Raw genomic sequence first — 22,578 nt, forward strand, 5'->3', positions numbered from 1 at the left:
TGAACATTTTAATAATACAAAATAAACACAAAACAGCGCACCAGCCCCTCACGGACGACTGGTGCGCTCAAATAAAAACCAAAACACAACTAAAAGCCCAGGCCTGGTCCTCTCTCGTCCTTCACTGTCGTCGCTCCAGTTTTATATCCTTCCATCTCCTACGTGGGACTCGAGACCGGCGGTGGGCCGCAGGTGCCACTGATTTGCCCAATCATTGCCGGCCTCACTCCTTGTTCCCACGTCCCTCGGCCCCGCCCCACTCGCCACATACCCCCATCGCCCCTCGCAGGCCAGGGGGTACCCACGAGACTGCGCTTTACCCCCCCCCCTCACTCCGGGGGGGACCGCTCACGGGGACCTGCGGGAACCTGGGGGTAGGACAGACGAGGCAAGAGAAAAGGAGATGGAAGGAGGAGCGACAGAGACGAGAGAGGAGAGAAAAAAAAAATTCTGGTTCCAAGACGCACTGCTGCTCGGCCCTCCACCGGCTGGGCGATCTCCTCCGCGGTGCCTGGCGGTGGCACTGGACGGCCCTCGGCGGACGGCACGACACTCCTCCGCCGCCCGGTGGACGGCGACGGCTCCTCCAGTTTTGGGCAGCCGGCAGGAGTCCCCCGTTCCCTGCTCCTCCGGATACCTTCACGGAGGCAGCAGGCTCCGGCCCCCTGGCGAACGGCGCCGACTCCTCCGCTCCCTCACGGACGGCAGCCGCCCCTCCATATCGTGGGTGGTCGGCAGCGAGCTCGCTCGTCCCCGGCAACTCGCTCCAGTCCACCGCCTCGAGCGTCCATGGCGGCACACTCCTCGCCTGCTCGATGGCACCGCGGATTCACCACAGCGGCGAGGGATCTTCAGCAGCGTGTCCCTCCTTCTCCCGGGCTTCGGCACCACTGAAATGATAAAAACTTCGTATTCATCCGGAAGAATAATATAAGTTTTTGTATTTTTACTATTCATTTTGTGGTTTATTTGAGTGTATTATTATTTTCATTTTATTAATAATGTTACTTGAATTTTTTTCAGTAATTATAACTTCGTGTTCCATTTGAAGACCCCACTCTCTTTGGTTTCTCTCTCACACAGGAACATTCTCTATTGCTTGAGCAGACAATCTCCACGCTTCTCAATCCTGAAGGATGCCCTAGAGGTCCCCTGGCACAACAGCGTCAACCAGTCCCTGACTCTGGTAACCAGTGCCATCAGTTCAGCAGACAAACTCATAGAAAGTGGACTTAACCTGTTTGAGAATGAAAATGACATCCCGCAATGACATCTGAAAAGAGAACACACCTTACGGCGTCAGAATATGACACAATCCTGAGATCCTCTGGTCGACACAGAGGTTTCCAAGGAATCTGAAGACACTTTGAGAAATAGAGGGTATCATTATTAAGTGCACTATTAACCTGAGGTTCACTTGAGGAGTTTCTTCAGGCCAATACTAAGTTATTGTTTTTGTTCCTCTAATGATGTTCAAAAATGGATCTAGAAAGATTGATGACAAAAGAGTCAGGGAGCTCGCAGGGTCGAGACTTTTTGTTCTGGGGAAAAATACCAGCAGGTTTATCACTTATATTTCCAATCACACAAACCCAAGAGGACGACTGGAAGTCAGGACTCAAAGCAGGTTCAACTTGATGTTTGAAACACATTTCAAAATGTTTTTAGGATATATGTTTTTTGGTTAATAATACTAAGACTAGTCCACCATTTTTTCAAATGGCAAGCAATGACCTTTGAAAAAGGAGAAATGCTGTGACTCGAAATCAACATGGAGTCAGATGTGATAATGCAGAATGTACTAATACTGATACTGTCTGATTGAAAAGAGAAAGCTGAAAGGAAGCTACTGTGACAATCTCTCAGGGGTGTTTGTTTAAGAATCTGTAGAAAAAATAGGAACTGCAGGTAAACCCATTTAAGTTGAACTAAGAGAGCTTGAGTCAACAAAACAAGAATTCAGGGTAATGATTGTTCTGATACAAAAAAAAAAGCATTTAGGCAATACAGTAGTGGTATCGTTTGTAATGTACTAATAGTTTTGTATATGAAAGTAGTCATAGTATTTTAGTTTATAGGTCATAAATTCAAGGTGAACAGAGGCAAGTCTTTAAGAGGGCTGAATTGAATTTGCAATTTGATTGGGTGACATTAGACCAATGAGGAGCCATGATGGCAAATATATAAGCTACACAAACAGTGCAGGTGTATGATGTCATAATGGACTGTGTCATGGTAATGTCAAGTTAACGTCTTTTATATTCTGGAGGCCAGTGTATTTGTTCTCAGCATTTGCACTAATGTTGTTTTTCTTCTGGTAACTATTTGGGGGGAATTAGGATAAAACTAATATCTTCCCTTTTACTTTAGATACTTAACTTTTACAGTAGTAGTTCGCCCAAAAATGAACATTTGATGAAAATCTACTCACCCTCATGCCATCCAAGATGTAGATGAGTTTGTTTCTGTATCAGAATACATTTGGAGAAATTTAGCATTGCATCACTTGCAATGCTATGGATTCTCTGCAGTGAATGGGAGTCCAAACAGCTGATGAAAACATCACAGTAATCCACACGTTTACAGTCCATCCGTTAAAGGATTAGTTTGCCCAAAAATTAAAATTAGCCTGTGTTTAACCCTCAAGCCATCCTAGTTGTATATGACTTTCTTCTTTCAGACGAATCTAGTGGATGTTATATTAATAATGTCCTGCTTTTCCAAGCTCTATCATTGCAGTGGGTGGGTGTTTCTGTTCAACAGTCCCAAACACTTTAAATAAAGCACAAGCATCCATAATAAAACATGCCTCAATTGGCTCCGGGTCATGAATAAAGGCCTCCTGTGGTGATTTCATTCGTTTTTTTAAGTAAAATATAATTTCAAACGTAATACACCCTTTTCTATCACTTCTGCTGACTGTCGTACATACATGTAGAAGCTTTTACGACGGATGACGTACAGTAGGACGTATGCGGAGGGAGCTTCGGCTTCCACATACGACAGTAGCGAAAGTGATAGAAAAGTGTTTATAACATTTGAAATATGTATATTTTTCTTGCAAAAACGAATGGATTCACTACAGGAGGCCTTTATTCACTCCCTGGAGCCGTGTGAGGCACTTTTTATAAAGTATGTGCACACTTTATTTAACGTGTTTTGAACTGTTGAACAGAAACACCTGCCCACTGCAATGATAGAGCTTAGAAGTGCATGGACCATTTTTAATATAACTTTGATTGGATTCGTCTCAAAGAAGAAAGTCTTATACACATAGGATGGCTTGAGGGTGACTAAATAACAGGCTAATTTTCATTTTTGGGTGAACTAAACCTTTAACATCTTCTGAAGTGCAAAGCTGTGTGTTTGTAAGAATCATTAAGATGCTTTAACATTGAACTGTTGATTCCAAAAGCAATGATCTGAAGTAAAAAAAAAATGTCTGTAAAGAACACAGCCTTTTCACTTCACAAGATATGAATTGTTGGACTGTAGCTGTGTGGATTACTGTGATGTTTTTATCAGCTGTTTGGACTCCCATTCACTGTAAAGGATCCATTGGTGAGCAAGTGATGCAAGGAGCAAATTTCTCCAAATGCTTAGATGATAAAACAAACTCATCTACATGTTGGATGGCCTGAGGGTTAGTATATTTTCAGTATGTTTTTCCTTTTTTTGGTGAACAATTCCTAAGATAGAAAAACAGCTTAATTAGAAACACAAAATTCAGGGAATCTAGTTTGACCCAGCTTTAATTTATTGACGTGCCTTCAAATGATTCACACATACTTTTAGAGCAGCAATTTGCACTCAGATATTTAAATACCAAACATTTAACAAAATATCTTGTACTGTGGTTGTTTTTATTTATAATGTTTCATTTGTCAAGTAATCATTTGAAGAACCTTTGCTGTTTTCTTTCTGCCATTTCATTGTTTCTTATCTGTTTACTAACCCCCTGAAACATATTTTCAGAGAGCACCCATTTAAAACCATGTTTTATTTTTCCAGAGTCAGCGTTTCCTTGATAATTATGACAAGCCTTTTAAACAGATACTGCATTTGCACATGGAGAAATGCTGTGGACCCATCTACTGCTGGTTTACTACGCTAAACAACCCAGTCCAGCTCATTTGCACTGCACTAAAATGAACTGTTAAACTATCAACCTGCCTGTGTGTTTGTACAGTATGTGTGCCATTGTATTTATTTTATTTTCTAAATAATTATGTAAATACATTTAATTTAATCTGGCATATTTTTTTCTGTTGACCCAAGATAATTTTCAGGTTCAGTTATGTTGTGCATTGCAGTCATTTGTATGAATTTTATATCATGTGAAATCTCTCTAAAACTGCAGCTGCAAGATGCATGAAGTGTTTTTATTCAGATTAGGATAAAGAAGTTAGACAAGAGTTTAGATTTAGAATATTAGGCTATTCATTCTCATCGCTAAAATAAAGGGTCAGGCAATGAAATTGCACAGTAATTGTTTCTCAGTGTAACATCTCACAACAGAAAACCAACTGCATTCAAGCAAACATATACAAGACACAAAGCTGTCACTGGGATGGTACCATATAAAGTAAAGTAAAAAACCTTATATGCACCATTTAGGGGTAAATAAGTACATTTTAGTACTACAACCTTAGTGACAAGTTTTGAACCTTTTTTCATTAATTAAACCCAGATAGGGTGATCAGGACTCCTACACAAATCAGAAGGGGTTTATTTTGCAAAAACAGCCATCTGACTATATGTTATCTCACTTATTATGCGGCTACTCACCAAATAAATTCATTAATATGTCTATTTTTAACAATAATGAAGTAATCTCAAGTGTCATTTTCACTACAATTGAGTTGTGCTTTCATAGAACAAGAAAGTAACACTGGTTTCAATTAAGGTGTAGTCACATATCGTTGTTTGACAAATGCTTGGGAGTGAAATCTAATCATTTCCATAGGAATCCGTCTGACTTGGAATTTTGTGTCGGGGGGAAATGTTTCTCCACATACAGTAAATTTTGCAGCAGGTTTAAGTTTTTCATTCATATTCGTAAAGTGGAGAACATTTTCGCCCTCCCACACACAAAAAAAATTCTAGATCGTGTGGATTCTTATTGAAAAGACATGAAAATTTGCCAAGCAATGGTAAATTTACACTTTTACTTGAATGAGCAGTCTAATAAACATAGAGAGTTGTTATATAGGCGACGACAAAATATCTAAACCGCTAAATGCGCCAACTGACCAGTCAGAAACGAGTATGTCAGAAAGCCATGTACTGAATACACATGTAGAGTAGATCTGTAAACAGTTTTTTCCAGTATTTTTTTTCCATGGCATAACGTTATATAAGTATTGTTGTAAATGCAGTGCATGTTAAATCACTCTTGTAAATTGGATGTCAAAGCTTGTGTGGAGAGCATCACTCCTGAACATAATTCATACAGTGTGTTTTGTGAAACATACTAAATGACATTTTAGTGCATTTAATGTCTGATACTAAATGACATTTATGTTTGGTCTCAATGGTCCACAGAGGTTGAATCCAGACATTTTTTATAGCCAGTGGGGAATTAAATATAATTGTGTTGTCTTTAGTTTGATGTCTCGTAGACCCACATGGGTCAGAAAACACCTAATGGATGGACAATGTGAACACGCTGTCGCTGTTTAAACGGGTGGAAGGTTTTATTTAATTCACGGAATGTTGGAGAAAGGAATATTTAAAATGAGAAGCGATATAATGTGATATTCAAAATGCACTTAACTGTTATAAGGGTAGAGAGGATTTCAGATGCATGTTATTTTTTTCTCTGCTTGATTTGTATGCGACTGAACATAAACTGATCCTAAGGCAATAAATACCAGTGCTGGAAAAACATCTGTTGGATCATCAATCTCATTTCATTTTTAACTGAGAGACTGTTTCACAACCCATATAATGATAATCTGCCCTTTTCTGTCAGGTATAGATGCATTACAAGTGATTCTGATGGCCAGTGTTAATATAATAATACTGACCCTAGGAAGCGACACTTGGGTTATAGTGCACTCAAACACCTATGTTGTCTTTACAAGTGTTTAGGCTAAAGTAATGAAATTATCCTCCAGAGTCTCTGAACAAAAATTCCCTTAATGAGCTTAATGATGAAATCTGTCTCGATATATCTGTTTTGAAATGTTGGCTTACAGCCATTTAAATAAGTGCTTTTTGTTTGTTTGTTTGTTTGTTTTTTAGCAAAATGTTGTATTTCTTTCCACACAGCTGCTCTGCCATTCCATTATATTTGTTTCCCAGCACATGTGATAATCACTTTTGTTTATTTGACAATCCCATGGGGACTTGTTCAAATCTGTTGTTATAAATGTCTTTAATCAGTTGTAAACAGAAAAGGTCAGCGCCTTCTCTAAAAACTATATGGGGAGAGTATTAAAACGCTAATGCTGACTTGTAAAGCTCTTTGATTTAACATCCAATTGCTCTGATAAAAGGGTAAAGTTTATTATCAAGAAAATGTTACTTATAATAACATTTTAATCAGAATTTCACATTAAAATCTGATTTTTGTTTTTAATATATTTGAATAGTTTATAGTTAGAAACTACTTGTATGCAAACTATTTATTGAAAGGTTTATTGATATTATATATACTGTATATACAGTACAGACCAAAAGTTTGGACACACCTTCTCATTCAAAGAGTTTTCTTTATTTTCATGACTATGAAAATTGTAGATTCACACTGAAGGCATCAAAACTATGAATTAACACATGTGGAATTATATATGGAATTATATACATAACAAAAAAGTGTGAAACAACTGATAATGTCATATTGTAGGTTCTTCAAAGTAGCCACCTTTTGCTTTGATTACTGCTTTGCACACTCTTGGCATTCTCTTGATGAGCTTCAAGAGGTAGTCACCTGAAATGGTCTTCCAACAGTCTTGAAGGAGTTCCCCGAGAGATGCTTAGCACTTGTTGGCCCTTTTGCCTTCTGTCTGCGGTCCAGCTCACCCCTAAACCATCTCGATTGGGTTCAGGTCCGGTGACTGTGGAGGCCAGGTCATCTGGCACAGCACCCCATCACTCTCCTTCTTGGTCAAATAGCCCTTGATGCCTTCAGTGTGACTCTACAATTTTCATAGTCATGAAAATAAAGAAAACTCTTTGACTGAGGTGGTGTGTCTAAACCTTTGGTCTGTACTGTATATATATATATATATATAAATATATATATATATATATATATGTGTGTGTGTGTGTGTGTGTGTGTGTGTGTGTGTGTGTGTGTGTGTGTGTGTGTGTGTGTGTGTGTGTGTGTGTGTGTGTGTGTGTGTGTGTGTGTGTATTTATTAAATAGCTTTTTCAATATATTTGAATTCATATATTTTGGTTAGTTAGGGGAGAACCGGGGCGAAAGTAACGTGGGACAAAAGTAACAAAGCGATTTTCTCAGAGCCTATTACTGCATTTGCATTGCAGCTATGACGGTATATTCAGCATTCAATTCTTGATGGAGCTGAGAAATATCATGTGATTTCCACATCATTTCCCGCAGTTAGGTCAGTAAAACTGTTTTCGAGTACAAAAAGTAAATTATTGAAGCGGTAATTTTTTTTAATTAGTTGTGTTGTTTTTTTTTGTTTCATGTGTCACAGTAATGATCAATCTACAGGTTATTTAGTGCTTTAACACATCCTAAAGTTTGCATTATCAAAGTTTTTTAGTAAAAAGTAAATCAGGTTTAAATGCCAGGAGTTCCGCTACAGTGACAAGAAGTATTTATTTTGTTCCGGTACATGCTATTCTGTGAATTTCTGTCTCTTGCATCATTTATTAAAATGTTTATGTCATATTATACCAAAAGAATATGTCTGAGTGAGGGTCAGAAAGACAAACAGTGGTCTGGTTTTATCCAGATGTTTATGAGAGAGCGTTTCTGGACATAAAGGAACATCTGGGCAGCTCCTACCTCGCATTTACCTTAGTTATATTTAGGTTTTAGCCATACCTTAGCCTTTACACCTCCACCTATGAATTTGCAGTGTTTCCAGATGTTTTAATGCACATTTTGAATTTATGCATAAAAACAACTGGATGGAAACATGAATAGGCCTACTGTTACATTATGTTTAGAATTTATATTATGCCAATGTAATTTAATTATTATATTGTTCATTCTGTTGAAAAAATGTTTTATAAAAATACACTGAAATAAAAAAAATAAAAAATAAAAAAATAAAGTTTGTACAGTGGGGTTTTGAGACATTTGATTAAACTTAAATTTAAAATAAAAAAATAAATATAAATATGTAATTAAATAATTTTCTTTACAAAAATAGAAGACAGAATATGTTTGCAGTTACATATTTACAAGGTCATAGTCAGGTATACTTAATAAAAATAAGAGTAACAGAAAATAAATCTAGCTTATATTGTTGTGTTACTTTTAACCCACCTGTGTGTTACTTTCGTCCCAACCGATGGGGTCAAAAGTATGTGCAACTTATGTTCAAATTGAAATTATACTGAAGCCTTTCTACATTTCTACAAAATACCACCTGGTATTGATAGACCACACTTATGAGTAACTGACCACAGCAGAAATATATCTCTGTCTACAACATTATCTTTTAAAATGATGTTTTTCTGAAAAATGGTACTTTCGCCCCTGCTCTCCCCTATTCCACAGCAACTGCATTATAGGCCTTTCACGGAAAAACATTCTGGCTGTTTTGAGGTGATATTCCATTTATCAGTACGTTAGAGCAATTCAATTTAAAAGGATTGCTGAATAGGTTTGCTTTATAGTTTCGCCTCCTGTTCTTATTTTTTTCCCCTTCAAATTACAGTATCAGTTGCGGCAGTGACATTACAAAGCGCGCACTTGCAACTCGACGCGCACGCGCAGCATCACGCGCTTCCAGTAGGAATGCACGCGAGAGACGGAATATATAAATGCAATGATGGCGACAGCAGCAGAGGAGATCTCAGAAAACACTGAGACACCAGTGTCTTTCAAAAGCGCAAGGAAAAACCAGGATAGACCCTGGAAACTGAGCTTTATTTATCTGCAGTGCTGTGAGTATCAGAGGAGAGAGAGACTGATGTGTGCTAGCAATGCAGAGGTCTAAAATACCCACCCCGCACTATATCATTAAATTGAACGTTTACACTATATTATAACGGAAAGAGCACGTTTCATCTTTATCTCCTTTGCCGCCGTCATGTCCAGTTCAGAGATACAATACCATGACGTCATTCTCCACCGTTGAATGTTCCATTAACGTGCACTTCACACGCATGCATGCATGGGAGAAGCATTATTGTTATTATTATTATTTTATAAATAAATAAAAAAACTATGGTTGTTTCTCTTGACAGGAGTTGTTATTTGATCTTTTCCGGTGTTATTTTTAAGCGTTATGTCTTTGTTTATGGTCAAAGTGTGAGTTGAGAAATGTAACTGTTTCGTCAAAGACTTACCTAAGGCCAACCAGCATCTGATTGGATTTATGTTGAGTGATTTCAAAATATAATTTAAAAGAGTACTTTATCCGAAATAACAATGCTGTGGTCATTTACTCACCCTTTTGTTCTAAACCCGTGTGATTTGGTTTCCTCCACAGAACGGTAAAGGAGACACAGCTGTAAACAGATCAGTGAGTTAGTGAGTTGAACTCGAGATCCGGATCAGTTCTGTTCATTATCCAATAATTCAAATCGGTTTCTTGTACGGCCTCGTCCGAGATATCTGAAAACACTACATCTTTTACAGTAGCCTAATAAAATGGAGCATGGAGCATGTTTTACAAGAAAATCCCATCTCTGTTTTTCTGCTTCAAAATTTCACGTTTAATTATTCCTGTCGTTTCTAGTGTTTGTATGATTTAATAGCCGTGTTTAATAGCAGAGTGAAAATTGTTTCAAAGTAAATCCTACACTATTCCTCCCACTCCCATTTTTGATTCTGCTTATAGTTAGTGGTAGTGGTTAAAGGGGTCATATGATGCTTTTTTAAGGATCATTATTTTGTGTATTTGTTGTAACAGAATATGTTGACATGCTTTAATGTTCAAAAAACACATTATTTTTCAAATACATTATTGTAGGTCCTCTATGCCCCACCTCTCTCAAATGTGTCGTTTTCTAAGTCCCTCCTTCTGACAAGCACAGTCTGCTCTGATTGGCCAACTGACCCAGTGCATTGTGATTGGCCGAACACTGCAAGCACTTATCGGAAATGTAACGCACACTCACACACACACACACACACACACACACACACAATGTGCAAAACTCTGCATTTGAACAGTCAATAGCAAATACTTAAACTAATAACAAAACATACTTAAATTAGCGGATTCAGAAGCGCCAGACTGTTGAAGCAAAGTCACAAATCCTCTCCTAGGTTCACGAAACGGTCATCCATAAAATGCGTTGCTGTTCTGTTGTAAGTAATCTTAAAGATTCCTAAATGCATCTACTTTTGGAAAGCCAAATAAAGTGCTAGATTTCGCCTAGATACACACTGCGTCTCCCAGACATAGCTGCTTTAACACTAACTGCGGTTACTGAAACCATTTGGGCGACATTACGCAAATATTTCCACATCGTGACGTAGACACGTGGGGCATGTTTGAATGAGCCTTTTTAGGGGGGGTGTGGCAGAATCTTAACTTTGATAAAAAATATCTCTTTGGTTTTGAGGCTTTAGTCTTTGCAACGATCGTATCTGTGCACAATAAGCTTGTAACACTCCAAAGAGAAAGGAAATCTTGAAATCGCATTGTAAGGCCCCTTTAAGTTTTTAAGTATTGGGTAGGATTAGTGATGTATATGGTCATGCAGAATAGAGTCCTGCAACGGGTCAGGTACCCATATGTACCCGCGGATACCCGCATAAAAGTGGCTGAAACGGTGGGTTTTGACATTCGTAAAGTTCACGGGCGGGGATGCGGACGGATAATTAACTCCTTGCGGGCGGGTAGTAGCGCGGATGAAAAATATGAGCAATATTTGTATGTCTAAATAACAATTACACATACGCAACAACGATATGACATTTGACCCATCACGTCATCACCACTGTGACAGTGCGACAGCACTGCGAGAGAGAGAGACTTTTCCACAGCTGGATTTGTAATTCAAGAACGGAGAACGCAACTTAAACCTGGGACTGTGGACGATATCATTTTCCTGCACAGTAACCTTAAGGGAAAGTAAATGCATAGTTTTTGACCGACAGCCTCAGGTTGTATTTTTTCTTGATCTTGTTCTTTTTTTTTTTTTTATTAATAGGTCTATTTGCGTATAGTTATCTGGTTCCATAGCCTATTTAGGTGCCGATTGTAGGCTACTTGAATGGCGTAAAGCAAAGCGCACTTTCGGTTCATTAGCACATTATTGACACTGTCGTTGAGAGAGGTGCGAGATAAAAAATAAAGCACTTTAATTGGAATGATTTTAGGGTTTGTGATTTATCACGGGTGTGGATCGGGTAACTGGCCAAATATTAACGGGTCTGGGCGGGTGCGGATTTAATTTTTATATTATCATGGGTGACTGGTCGGATCTCGTGCTGAACTTTGCGGGTACGGGCGGGCGCGGGTTTCCAAAAATTGACCTGTTCAAGACTCTAATGCAGAATATATGCTTTATAAGTAGGCTTACTAATAACTAGCTAATATGTTAAGGCATGGTAATAAGCAACTAGTTAATAGTGAGAACTGGTCCCTATACTGAAGTATTACCAGAGATATCCAACCTCCAAAGCAGGAGATTCAGAAAATTGTGCATGAGGACCACGTTTATGTTGCTTTTTGATTGTAATTTTCAGAGCTTAACGGCACCTGTTATCTGTTTACTTTTATTGAAAGAAAAAGCAGAGTTAATATTCTGCTAAAAATCCCCCTTTGGGTTCAGCGCAAATCAACTATTCCTTTAAATGGCAATAGAACGCACCCCTGCTTTATGTTTCTGGTTACAGCTGCACGTGCTTTGGTGTTGTTTTAGTAGAAAGCCTGCAGATGTTGTTATTGGCAGAGTAGCTGCATTATGTGACAGCTGTGTAAACCTTTTAGGCCTATTTTATGTGTAAACTGCTTGGATTTGATGCTCGATCCGGCCATCAAGCAGAAGCCTGTATATACTGACAGCTCCTGTTGTTTGAACAGCATCAGGCATAATTTTCATTGTGTCTTCAATTTTTCTCCTGTTTTTTATCCCTAAGTGGATTTTAGCAAGCCGATAACACAATTACTGTCTGCATTGTGATTTCCAGAAATGAGGTTTATAGTGCAAGTACATAAAAATTCAACAACTATCCATTAATCAGACCTAATATGAGAGACCTGCAGGGAAACGCAATCCGCAGCGAAACTTGCGTGATGTTAAGATTAAACGGCTTTGCGAGGATGTTTCTTGACTTGGCTGGTTGCCAGAGCTACTGATATCGGCGTCATTAAAATGCCATCATAGTTACTTTGCTACTTCAGTACTTACTTATTGTCATCCATCATCTTGACTGTGAGTGTGGGCGTAATTCAAAACCGCAAATAGCTGCCCCATAATTCTGCTTGCAAAGATTGTATACAGTATTTCAGGCATTCTGTCAATTAATCAAATCTGTCCATTTACCAGCTTTACCGAGACTTGTTCTTTCTGTTATTTGCTAGCTTACGGCATTGACTATCCTCTTTCATCTCTCAAATTTCATTTCCTTGCATGTCATATTATGACACAAACTCATATCTCTGAGCTGAGAGTTCATTTAGGGGCCTGATGATATGGGCCATGCTGCTTTTACAGATAACAAAAGTTTTGTTTTTGTTGTTTTTTTTCTGGTGTTTTTTAGACATGAAATGCTAATATCACTCCTTGCCGATGATAATACCTGGTTTGTTGTACTTTGAGGCAGATAAAAAGCCTTCAAGGATCATTTTTCCATTTTAACAATAAGTGTTTATTCCCCGATGATATTCGTGCATCTGTAACTAATCCTGCCCAAACATTTACACTGTAATTGGAAAATCAAATGCTATCTGTAGTGTCAGCAAAGTCAATTTGAACTTTTCAGTCTGGCTTCTCATTCGTGACTGCCGCTGTTATTTCTCTGTGAGAGGCTAATCAGAAGCATCTTATTAATATGCATCAAAGAGCCGTGGCGTAATTTTTGTAATTAGGCCAGAGGAGACGTGTTTATGCTTAGGTTTTTTCTCTCTCTCTCTCTCTCTCTCTCTCTCTCTCTCTCTCTCTCTCTCTCTCTACGCAGCACAGTTCTTCTTGCATTGCTTCTCTCATTACACTGTACAGCTGCTCTTCAATCCTTACCAGCACACATGTAAATCTGGACTGCCACCTCGGGTTAGAGCTGATAGAGTTGAGCTGTGATAAGACAGGTGACATTGTGATGGTTTGATAGGGAGAATCTTTTATTTTATTGGATCTGTGCAGAATATAAGTATTAATATCCACCTCTCTCTCTTGTATGTTAGTTGGGCTACTTTGATTATAGTTTCAGACAGCAATAAGAGTGGACTATTCTCAGCTTCATTTAACTTATTTAGTCATTGTTGATAAATTTAGCCAGAAATGTTCCTTTTTAATTTTTATTGTGCATTCAAAACAGCCCCTGAATTGAAAAAAAAATAGCTATCAACATCTCATTTAAAATAAAACACTGAAAATAAAGCCATTTATAATGTTACAAAAGAATTTCAAATAAATATTGTTTTCTATTCATCAGAGAATCCTGAAATAAAGATGTCATGGTTTTCCACAGACATGTTATGCAGCACAACTGTTTTTTAACATTGATAATAATAAGGAATATTTGAAAGAATCCAGTCAACATATTAGAATGATTTTTGAAAGATCATGTGACACTGAAGACTGGAGTAATGGTGCTGAAAATTCAGCTTTCGATCAGTACAATTTAAAATGTAATAATATTTCACAATATTGCTGTTTATATTGTAGTTTTAATCAAATCATAGTTCATCATTATTATCAAAATACACTAAACCAAATGAATAATAGGTTAAATCAAAAAGTTTTTTTTTGTTTTTTTTTACTGATGAACTGTCCCTAGTTTTAATTTCATTTGTGGTCAACTTAGATCAAGAGGTATCATTTGTGTACATATGTTCATCCAGTGCACAAATCAGCTTCCCTGTTACCACAGATGATGTGTATTACGAATACATGAAACACATTCATTAATTCCGTTCAGTTATATTAAACATTTGAACATGTTGTCTCTCCACAGATTTTTTAACAATTGCTACAATACTGGGCACTGGGATCCTGGGTATGTAAAATCTTAGTATTCAATGAAAAATATACCAAATAGCATTATGCTGATTTATCTCATTTAGTCAATGTTATTTTTTTTGCACGGCATATAAGACAGATGCTCACTGATCCACAGCAGTTAAGAAAAGACTGCAGAAGATTTTATTTTCTTTAATTAACTATTGGAATGGAAAAGGAAGGAATAAAATCCATGCATGAGAACATTAGCATGCAAAATGAAGTTAAACATAATTTCTCAATGGGTTTTCAGCAAGACTATATTCTGTTTTGTTAATGATATACCCAGGCTTTATGGTCTGAACAGTAGCAGATATATATTTATAAGACACCGCAATTACATGGGGCATTGAATTTAACTGTTCTGTTTTCAGTGAGATTTAATCGTTGTTAAAAAAAGAAATTTCTCTTTTCATTTCCTCCTGTCTCAGTGAAATCATTTTAAAGTGTTCTTCTAGCCATGATAAAATTACCACCATCAAATTATTCAGTCTAGAGATAATATCTGATATGAGTGGCTGAATATGTGAATATGTTTGCTTTAATATAAGCCCATGCAGATATATTCAGAATACATCAGGTTCTGTCATGACATATTAATGTTTTTTTTTTTAATGTAGGACTGCCTGTAACTATCGCTCGGGCAGGTCTGGTGCCTTTCTTGATATCCTTCCTTGTAGGCTTTCTAGTGCAGGTAAGACGCTTTTCTTTTTCTTTTCTTTTTTTTTCTTGTTGTATTTATTCTGACATTGTTTTGAATTCTTAGTTTCATTTCAAACGACTTTATTGTTTTAAAACTGACATGGTTTTTCAAAACCGCTGCTTCTTTTGGTAATTAAGAGGTGACTTCTTCTTCTATTCATATTTTCATCTCCCTCTTTGATTGAACCATTTTCTGACATTTGACGGAGTTGATTTTGACTTCAGAGTATCTACAGTTCTAAAGCAGACCTTGCGTTTTGATAATAACATGACATTGCGACTGACATTTGTCTTGTTTGACATTTAAGAGAGACTTATTGTAAAAAATGTCTGAATCTTCCAGCTTTGAAAAAACTTACTTATGCTGCTGTCTTTGATTATTTTCAAAATTCTGCTCCTTTTTTGAGAACTTTTGTTCTATTGCAGCACAAAAAAAATTAGGTAGCGGTTTTATTTTAACATCAAAATATGCTTCGACAATTTACTCTGACCGCAAACCCTCAGCCACAGAACTCCACAGGATGTTCAGCAGATTTCCACAGATTAAAAAAAAAACAAAAAACACAAATGCATATAAATTTAAATAAAACATTCAGCTTTAAAGAGCACACTGGCATCATTATGGTCTTTAAAACTGCCATTTTTTTTCAACTAACATATTTTCTAGATATTCTTGCAAAATTTGAAAACACTGTGTATGCAATAACTTATTTACAATAAATGTCGATTAATTCTCTTTTAGGCTCTGCTCATTTACCTGTTTGTAGATTTGCTTCAGCGATGCCGTTTAGCCCAACTTGAGGCACTGAAGGTAAAAAAATTACACTCCCATTCAAAGGTTTGGTTACAGTAACATTTTATTTTTCTATCACAGTAATAAATTATATTTTAAAGTATATTATCAAAGAAAACTGTAATAATAGTTTTAAATACTACTGTTTTTACTGTATTTTGATAAATAAAATCAGTGAGCGTATTTGACTTCCAAAAACATTAAAAACAAAAACTCTCCCAACCCCTGAACAAAATTCTAAAAGTGTAATTGCATTCATAAATGAGGCAAATGCACAATAGCTAGATTAGTGGTAGAATGATAATGTCAAATCAGTTAATTGTGTTGATGTAGATAATGTATTCTGGTGTCCTTTTCCAGACTGCAGAAACTGAGAGGATCTTAATGGAAGAATTCAGTTGTGCAGATCCTCCGACACAAAATGCAGAAGAGGAAGAAGATGCAGAGGAAGTGGAAGAGGCAGGTATGACACATTATAAAAAGTTAGATGTCATAATAGCACTCCACTGTTGGTGCAGAATAAATATTTAGAGTAGTGCAGTCGGTGAGCTTTGCATTGCTTTGTGACAAATCCTCACACTGAAATGATCATAATCCTATCAGCATACTCCAAATCTACTGAATGCAGTGGCTGTGGGGAAGGCCATGTGTTTTCAGGTGTGGCCTGGAATGAGGCATCCGACTCTACAACTCTATTTATTAAGTGTTTGTTTTAATTTTATGTTATTTTTTTCTTTACATTTTTTTCCTAAATATGCTGGGTAATCAAATGTTTGAAGAAGATTATTGACTGAAAAGTTTCTAATGAAGATTTGCATGCTTTGCCAGTTCATAGGATTTTGCTAGTCTTTAGATTTTTTTAGTGCAATTGAAATGAGAAGAATATTTTAGGATCTAATTTCCTGCAATGCAGCTTAGAAGACTTATTATCCATAAGAGATATGATCCTCAAAGCCAATATTTTGATATGAAACACACTGTATAAGAAAAGAGTCTGCTGAACTGCTATCATAAGAATCTGTTTTTTTTTTTTTTTTTACTAAATGTCTTGACTCAAAGGGTAACAATCAGCTAACGGATCATTTTGAGTATAGTACCAAACACACAAAAAGAGGTTATTAAATGTGACAAAAAAAATCTGCAATATTGTAATTAGAATAGAATAGAAATTATTAAACAAGGCAACTATAATTTTCATGCCCCATGCTGGGAAGAGGGAAAATTGAACTAAACCACAGAACCATGCTTGTTCGATGATAAGTAAATCAAATGCTGTTTTATTGGTTGGTTTTATTTTTAGAATTATTACATGGTCTGTTCATATTTCGATAGCCTTAAAGTTTTTAATAAAGACTTGATCCTTGGATTTATATATCTCTTTGATTTCCCATCTCCGTAGGTATTACTTTACTATTGTTTTTTAAAGGCCAAGGCTCAGTGGTAAATTTGGCGCTGGCACTCATTTAAAGTAAACATATTTGTATTTGCCTTCATTCTTGCTGTTTTCCCTGCTGTTTAACTGGTTAGGCGGGAAGTGCTAGGCCACGTGAATCAGTAGGAAGTATAGCAGGAAACAGATGGCAGCTGTATTGTTTCTTTGCTAAAAGGACTACAGGGACAGTTAACGTTGCTGGATCAGGGAGGAACGCAGAGGCTACGCTGAAATGCGTCAGTATTAGCGCTAACTAATCAGGGCTCATCTTGACCCACGCAACAGAGACATTAAGTATTTTTGACATGAGATGGAGGGAATGGACAGCTAATGAAGATGAATGAGGAAAGCGAGGGGGTGAGAAAAGAAGACTTCCTGTGAACGTCGGTGGGAATCACAGTCATCTGACAGAGTCACACAAATTGAAGGCTCATCTCCAAGTCACTGACCCACATGGTACTGAAGTAAAAACAGTAACTTACTGTAAATATCCTGAACTTGGTTTAAGCTGTGTATCCTCATTATTATCAAGTTTTATACAGCAGTTCTTTCTGGTCCTTAAATCTGATTGGCTGAGGGGAGTGCAATATTCTACTTAGGTGAGAAGCTACTTGTTTAGACTTAAAATGATAAGTTTATTAAAAAAGATAACATTTATTTGAAAATCTCCAGGGTGTCATCGGACGTTCAGCGCTCATGAACCCGCCAGATCTTCTGGAATTTGCCACTGGCTCTTATGTCTCTATAGTGTATAAACATGAGATATCATCTGTTTTGTCTATATCTAATGGGCAGTCTTTGGTCTCATTAATCTATTATTTGTTCCAGAGCAAATAGTTTTGGCTGAGGGCAAAATCTCATCACGTAACATTTTATATAATTATAATGATGCCTTTTTATTTTTGAATGAATTGCCTAGCAACTTTTATGATGGCTGTTGTTTTTTATTACATATTATTATTGTTCAATAACAAATAATGGGCGAGAAAAGTATTTAATAATACTTTTTAGTATTGCAAAACTGTTTGTGTTTGTGATGGTGATCAGTTACTTTATTCTGACTTTTATTTTGAAAGAGACTGAAACAGAGTTGTAAACAAGGCAACTTGTAAGACGCAACCAACAAATGCACTGAGCAGCACTGTCATTGTAAATCGCCATTATTCAAAAAGAACAGTACGACAAAGAGCCTATCGCTTTCCTCAGCTGATTTTCAAACTATGCTGAATATGAGATTGAGTTGAAGAATGAATGCTGTATGAGTTGAAGAATGAATGCTGTATCAGATTAAGATAATCTGTAAACACTCACTTAGTCTATCTCTCTCTCATATTACAATTCATAATACAGTGAGTTTTTAATAATTACATCATAAATTAGGGATGCACCATATTTGATTTTTGCCGATATCCGATATGCCAATATTTTTCAACTCCTTTTGGCCGATACTGATATATTTCCTTTTGTTTGGAAACAACACCAAGTCTCTCTGTGCAGAAATTATGAGCAAAATATTTTTTAGTTTTGGTTAGTTTTTAACAATAATTTATTTGTTAGAAGTAAATAAACAACAACGAAGTTTTTTTGACAGTACATTGAAGCTTTGAAAATAACTAAATAAACTATGTATCAATCGCTGCATTTTTTCCCCCCCAGAAAGATGCAAGGTTAATCGTAACATTTTATTTTAAGATTTAACATTTGTAGATGACCTAAAGCAAAAGCGAAAATCTTTTAAAGCTTATGGTTTGTTTAAAAAATAAAATATATTACACATTAATGAATATATATATATTCATATAAGCTATAGCTTCTGAACTTTAAATCAAAACATACTCATTATTTTGTGACATCAATTATTGCTTTTTTTAATCAAAAACACGGTCTAAATATTATTTGTGTAGGCTATTTTAACCTTAATTTAATTAGAAGTAGACCGACAGCGCCCCCTACAGATTAAAACCCTTACTGTTCGGGCGTTAGGACCTGGGGGAGGCTGCCGCTGCTGCGCTGCACGTGCTACTGCTGTTTACTCTATCTCACACCAAAGGCATCATTCTGTAAGTGCTTCCACAGATTAAATGCAGCGATCCATAACAGTCAATCAAATCATCATTCAGACAAAAATTTGCTTGAAGAATGAGTCACACTGCTGACGTGATCTAATCACTAGCACACCCTAAGCTCATGTGAGGTAAGGTATTCCTCTTATCCGCAAGACATATCGGCATAATTTATCATATCAGGCCAATGCCGATATTTACATCTGTCTATCTAGTGTGTGTGTGTGGTCAGTGCCCTCTTGAATCGGCCTTCTGAGGGAAAAATAAAATAAAATAGTGACTCTAAAAACTTTTAAGTCCTATATAGTGAAGTGTGCTGTTTTGTACACTTTATAAATTGTCTTTACTTGTCAACTACCCATAACATACTTTAAGCTTCTTTTTCTTTATTAAGTTTTCTGTTTGATACCCCGACACCTTATATCAGCTGTTAGCTTTCATCATCGGGTCTTCTTTCAATTTCTTGTGTAATTGATCTTGAATCCGACTTGCAGGACAACACAACATCAACATCATTAATATGAAGTAATTCTTTATGTCCACCGCCATGAACCTGTTTTGACAGTTTGATGGCATCATCATTCTCTGGCTGGTGATTAATATTTAAGTACAACAATATGTGCTAACGTGCTCTATAGATATATGACTCTGATATTGTACATCAGACCTAATTTCAACAACATTTAAGAACACAGTACCATTGGGCCTCATTCATTAAACATAAGTTAAAAGAATAAAGCCATTCTTACAGTAAGTAAATGATTGCAACTGCATGAGTGAGAATAGTTTTTACAAACAATTTACAGAGAAGTTTGTTGGCTTATGTTTCATTAATGTGTCCCATGTTTTTGTTAAAATGGAAACACAGCTAAACATTGCCTATTCCATGCAGTGAATGGGTGCCGTGTAGATAACCGCTTTATTGCACACCTATTGTTCATTTGCACTCCTGTGAAATAAAAAAAAACGATAAGAATAGACGAAAGATAAGCATTTTACGCAAGTCAGCGAGACTGTGCCAATTTGTTGTGCCCTTTATTCAAAATGCAGACAGCTGAATCAACAGAAACACTTTGCTTCTTTATTTCACTCTATAAGACTGAACCTAGCAGTTCTTCTTCACTGGGGGGTCACATATTTGTTCAGCTGAAAAACAAAGAAGAAAAAAGATAAATGCAAATAATAAAACACAGCTGATCTGTGCATAGTTAGATATATTTAAGTCTTTTGTTGTTGATGTCAAAAGTCCAATCAAACTGTACAGTATTTTGACAGAAATAAGTATTTGACAATAGGATTAATGCAAATTTCTATATTTGGCCCAGGGATTATGTGTTAATCTGGTAAAGCACACCATTTATGTATTTACAAAAGAAATTATATTTCATTTACATGTCAATAATAATAATGATAATAATTTTTTTTTATAAAATTATTGTTTATTGAGTTGAACAAAGTAAAAGCAGAAAATTTCCTTTTAAAACTGTACACCACTAATTGTTTTCTTCAAAAAAATAATAATAATAATAATTTTTATATACACTGTCATTCAAAAGTCTAGGATCAGTAAGGTTTTAGTGTTTTTTTTTAATGAAGAAATATTCTGTATTTTTTATCAAATAGATAAAGGCTTGATGAGCATAAGGAAATAATATGTGTGTGTGTGTGTGTGTGTGTGTGTGAAGAGAAACAATTTTCATTGTGAAATTGCTTAGAAAATTCACAATTTAATTACGAAGAAACAAAAGATAACATACTGAATTACTGAATTGAATGAAGCAGAAATGTTTATTTTTTTGATACTCAGTATGTAAGAAGGAGTTTGCATCTGTCATTTTGGTGTTAGATGGTCAGATACTTATAAGGTCTGGCAAGTAAGAGTGAGTTTTTAGAGAGAAAGACTGCTTATATCCCAGCAAATCCCCAGAAGGCCCACACTGAGCCCAGCGGTATATTCTTTTACCACACGATCAAGGTGCCTTTCATGGTCATCTGCGCTATAATACTCATAAAATGCTTGAAATTAATAACCTATCTGTGTTAATGCACTTTTAAATAAAGCATTAATGCTAAAGATTTGCTTTATTACTGCAGGCTGGGCGTGCAGAGCACTATTTTCTCCTAGAGCCCTGTTTAATTTATATGCCAGGTTGACAGTGTCATCAGATAGGTTTTGCAATGCCCTAGCATTCTATGATTCAATTAGGCTTTCATGCTTGGGCTGCACGGTTGGCTCGCTGGTGTTTGATAAGAAGCCCATTAAAAAGATAGATGTCTCTGAGCATAGAAATGCACTGTAAATGATTCCACACCGCTATCTGCTTAGTGCTGAATATGAGACTGTGTGTTCCAGAAAACACGATAGAGAGGCGATATGCATTCATCACGGAGGAAATTTAACAGTAACTTTTCAGACAATTTTCTGCGTGCCCTGCCAGACATGCAGGGTTAGTTTGGTGTGATCAGCTGTGCGACTGGCTTTCATTTTTGCAAATTTGATTGATGTTCAGTGGCATAAATGAGGTCATGTGGCTCAGATTTAAAAATAAAATATAGTAGCTTAGAATTCCACAACACAATTTCATCATGAAATCTCAATACTAATCTATATATTTATTTTTTATAATAGTAAACTATAGCTGGTTTGAGAGAGTGCTCAGCAAAGACTAAAGACACAGTGCCTGGCAACACTTGTGTGCTGACAAACAGACTGTGTCCAAAAGGTAATTTGTTTGAGCACTCCCACTCGTCTCTTTATTGCAGTCACCACTCATTTTTATCCATGTATAGGCTAGTACGCAGTAGAGCTGGGTCATATAGTTAATATTCACTGCATATTTATGGATTTTGCTGATCATTTCAGTGTGCCATTGTTTTTGCAAATACATTATTGTCTTGAGAGAATGAGAGTGTTACTGTTATGACAAATACTTTATCCTTAAAGTTCTTTAAAGTTTAGTTAATTTAAACTCTCTTTAGTTGTTTATTTAAAATATATTTTGTTTATATATACTAAAACATTAAATTTACTATATGACTGGTTTATATACATGATCATAATTATTTAAATAGTTAACATTTTGCTTTTCTAAAACGAAGATAAATATCTATATATTTGAAAGATTTTAAATAAAACAAAACAAAAATTGAATAGAATTGATGTTTTTCTATTGCAGCATTGGTTCATCAGCAGCCACTTTTCTATGTCCATTTTAACTGCTAAGATGTCTGCTTTAAATGCATCTTACAGAAACAGCCGTTTA

General features: G+C 36.3%; 2 protein-coding genes across 6 annotated transcripts in view; both read left to right on the forward strand.

Annotated features, from left to right (window-relative positions):
• The window catches only part of LOC132126674 (inactive N-acetylated-alpha-linked acidic dipeptidase-like protein 2), a 254,781-nt gene extending 252,248 nt beyond the window's left edge, over window positions 1-2,533 (forward strand). Inside the window, exon 14 of the mRNA XM_059538097.1 lies at window positions 1,084-2,533. Within this exon, the coding sequence (XP_059394080.1) occupies window positions 1,084-1,270 (187 nt within the window). The 3' untranslated portion in view covers window positions 1,271-2,533. The remainder of the gene's footprint in view (window positions 1-1,083) is intronic.
• Window positions 2,534-8,919: 6,386 nt separating this feature from the next.
• Window positions 8,920-22,578, forward strand: part of si:ch211-51h4.2 (uncharacterized) — a 111,522-nt gene continuing 97,863 nt past the window's right edge. For all 5 annotated transcript variants that reach the window (XR_009427455.1, XR_009427454.1, XM_059538287.1 and 2 more), the window contains exons 1-5: window positions 8,920-9,093; window positions 14,282-14,323; window positions 14,946-15,019; window positions 15,770-15,838; window positions 16,181-16,283. Coding sequence is in view for 3 of the 5 variants with exons in the window: in XM_059538287.1 (XP_059394270.1) it covers window positions 8,976-9,093; window positions 14,282-14,323; window positions 14,946-15,019; window positions 15,770-15,838; window positions 16,181-16,283 (406 nt within the window). In the remaining 2 variants the exon portion in view is untranslated. The remainder of the gene's footprint in view (window positions 9,094-14,281; window positions 14,324-14,945; window positions 15,020-15,769; window positions 15,839-16,180; window positions 16,284-22,578) is intronic.

The sequence above is a fragment of the Carassius carassius genome, chromosome 44, assembly GCF_963082965.1.
Source record: "Carassius carassius chromosome 44, fCarCar2.1, whole genome shotgun sequence".
NCBI lineage: Eukaryota > Metazoa > Chordata > Actinopteri > Cypriniformes > Cyprinidae > Carassius > Carassius carassius.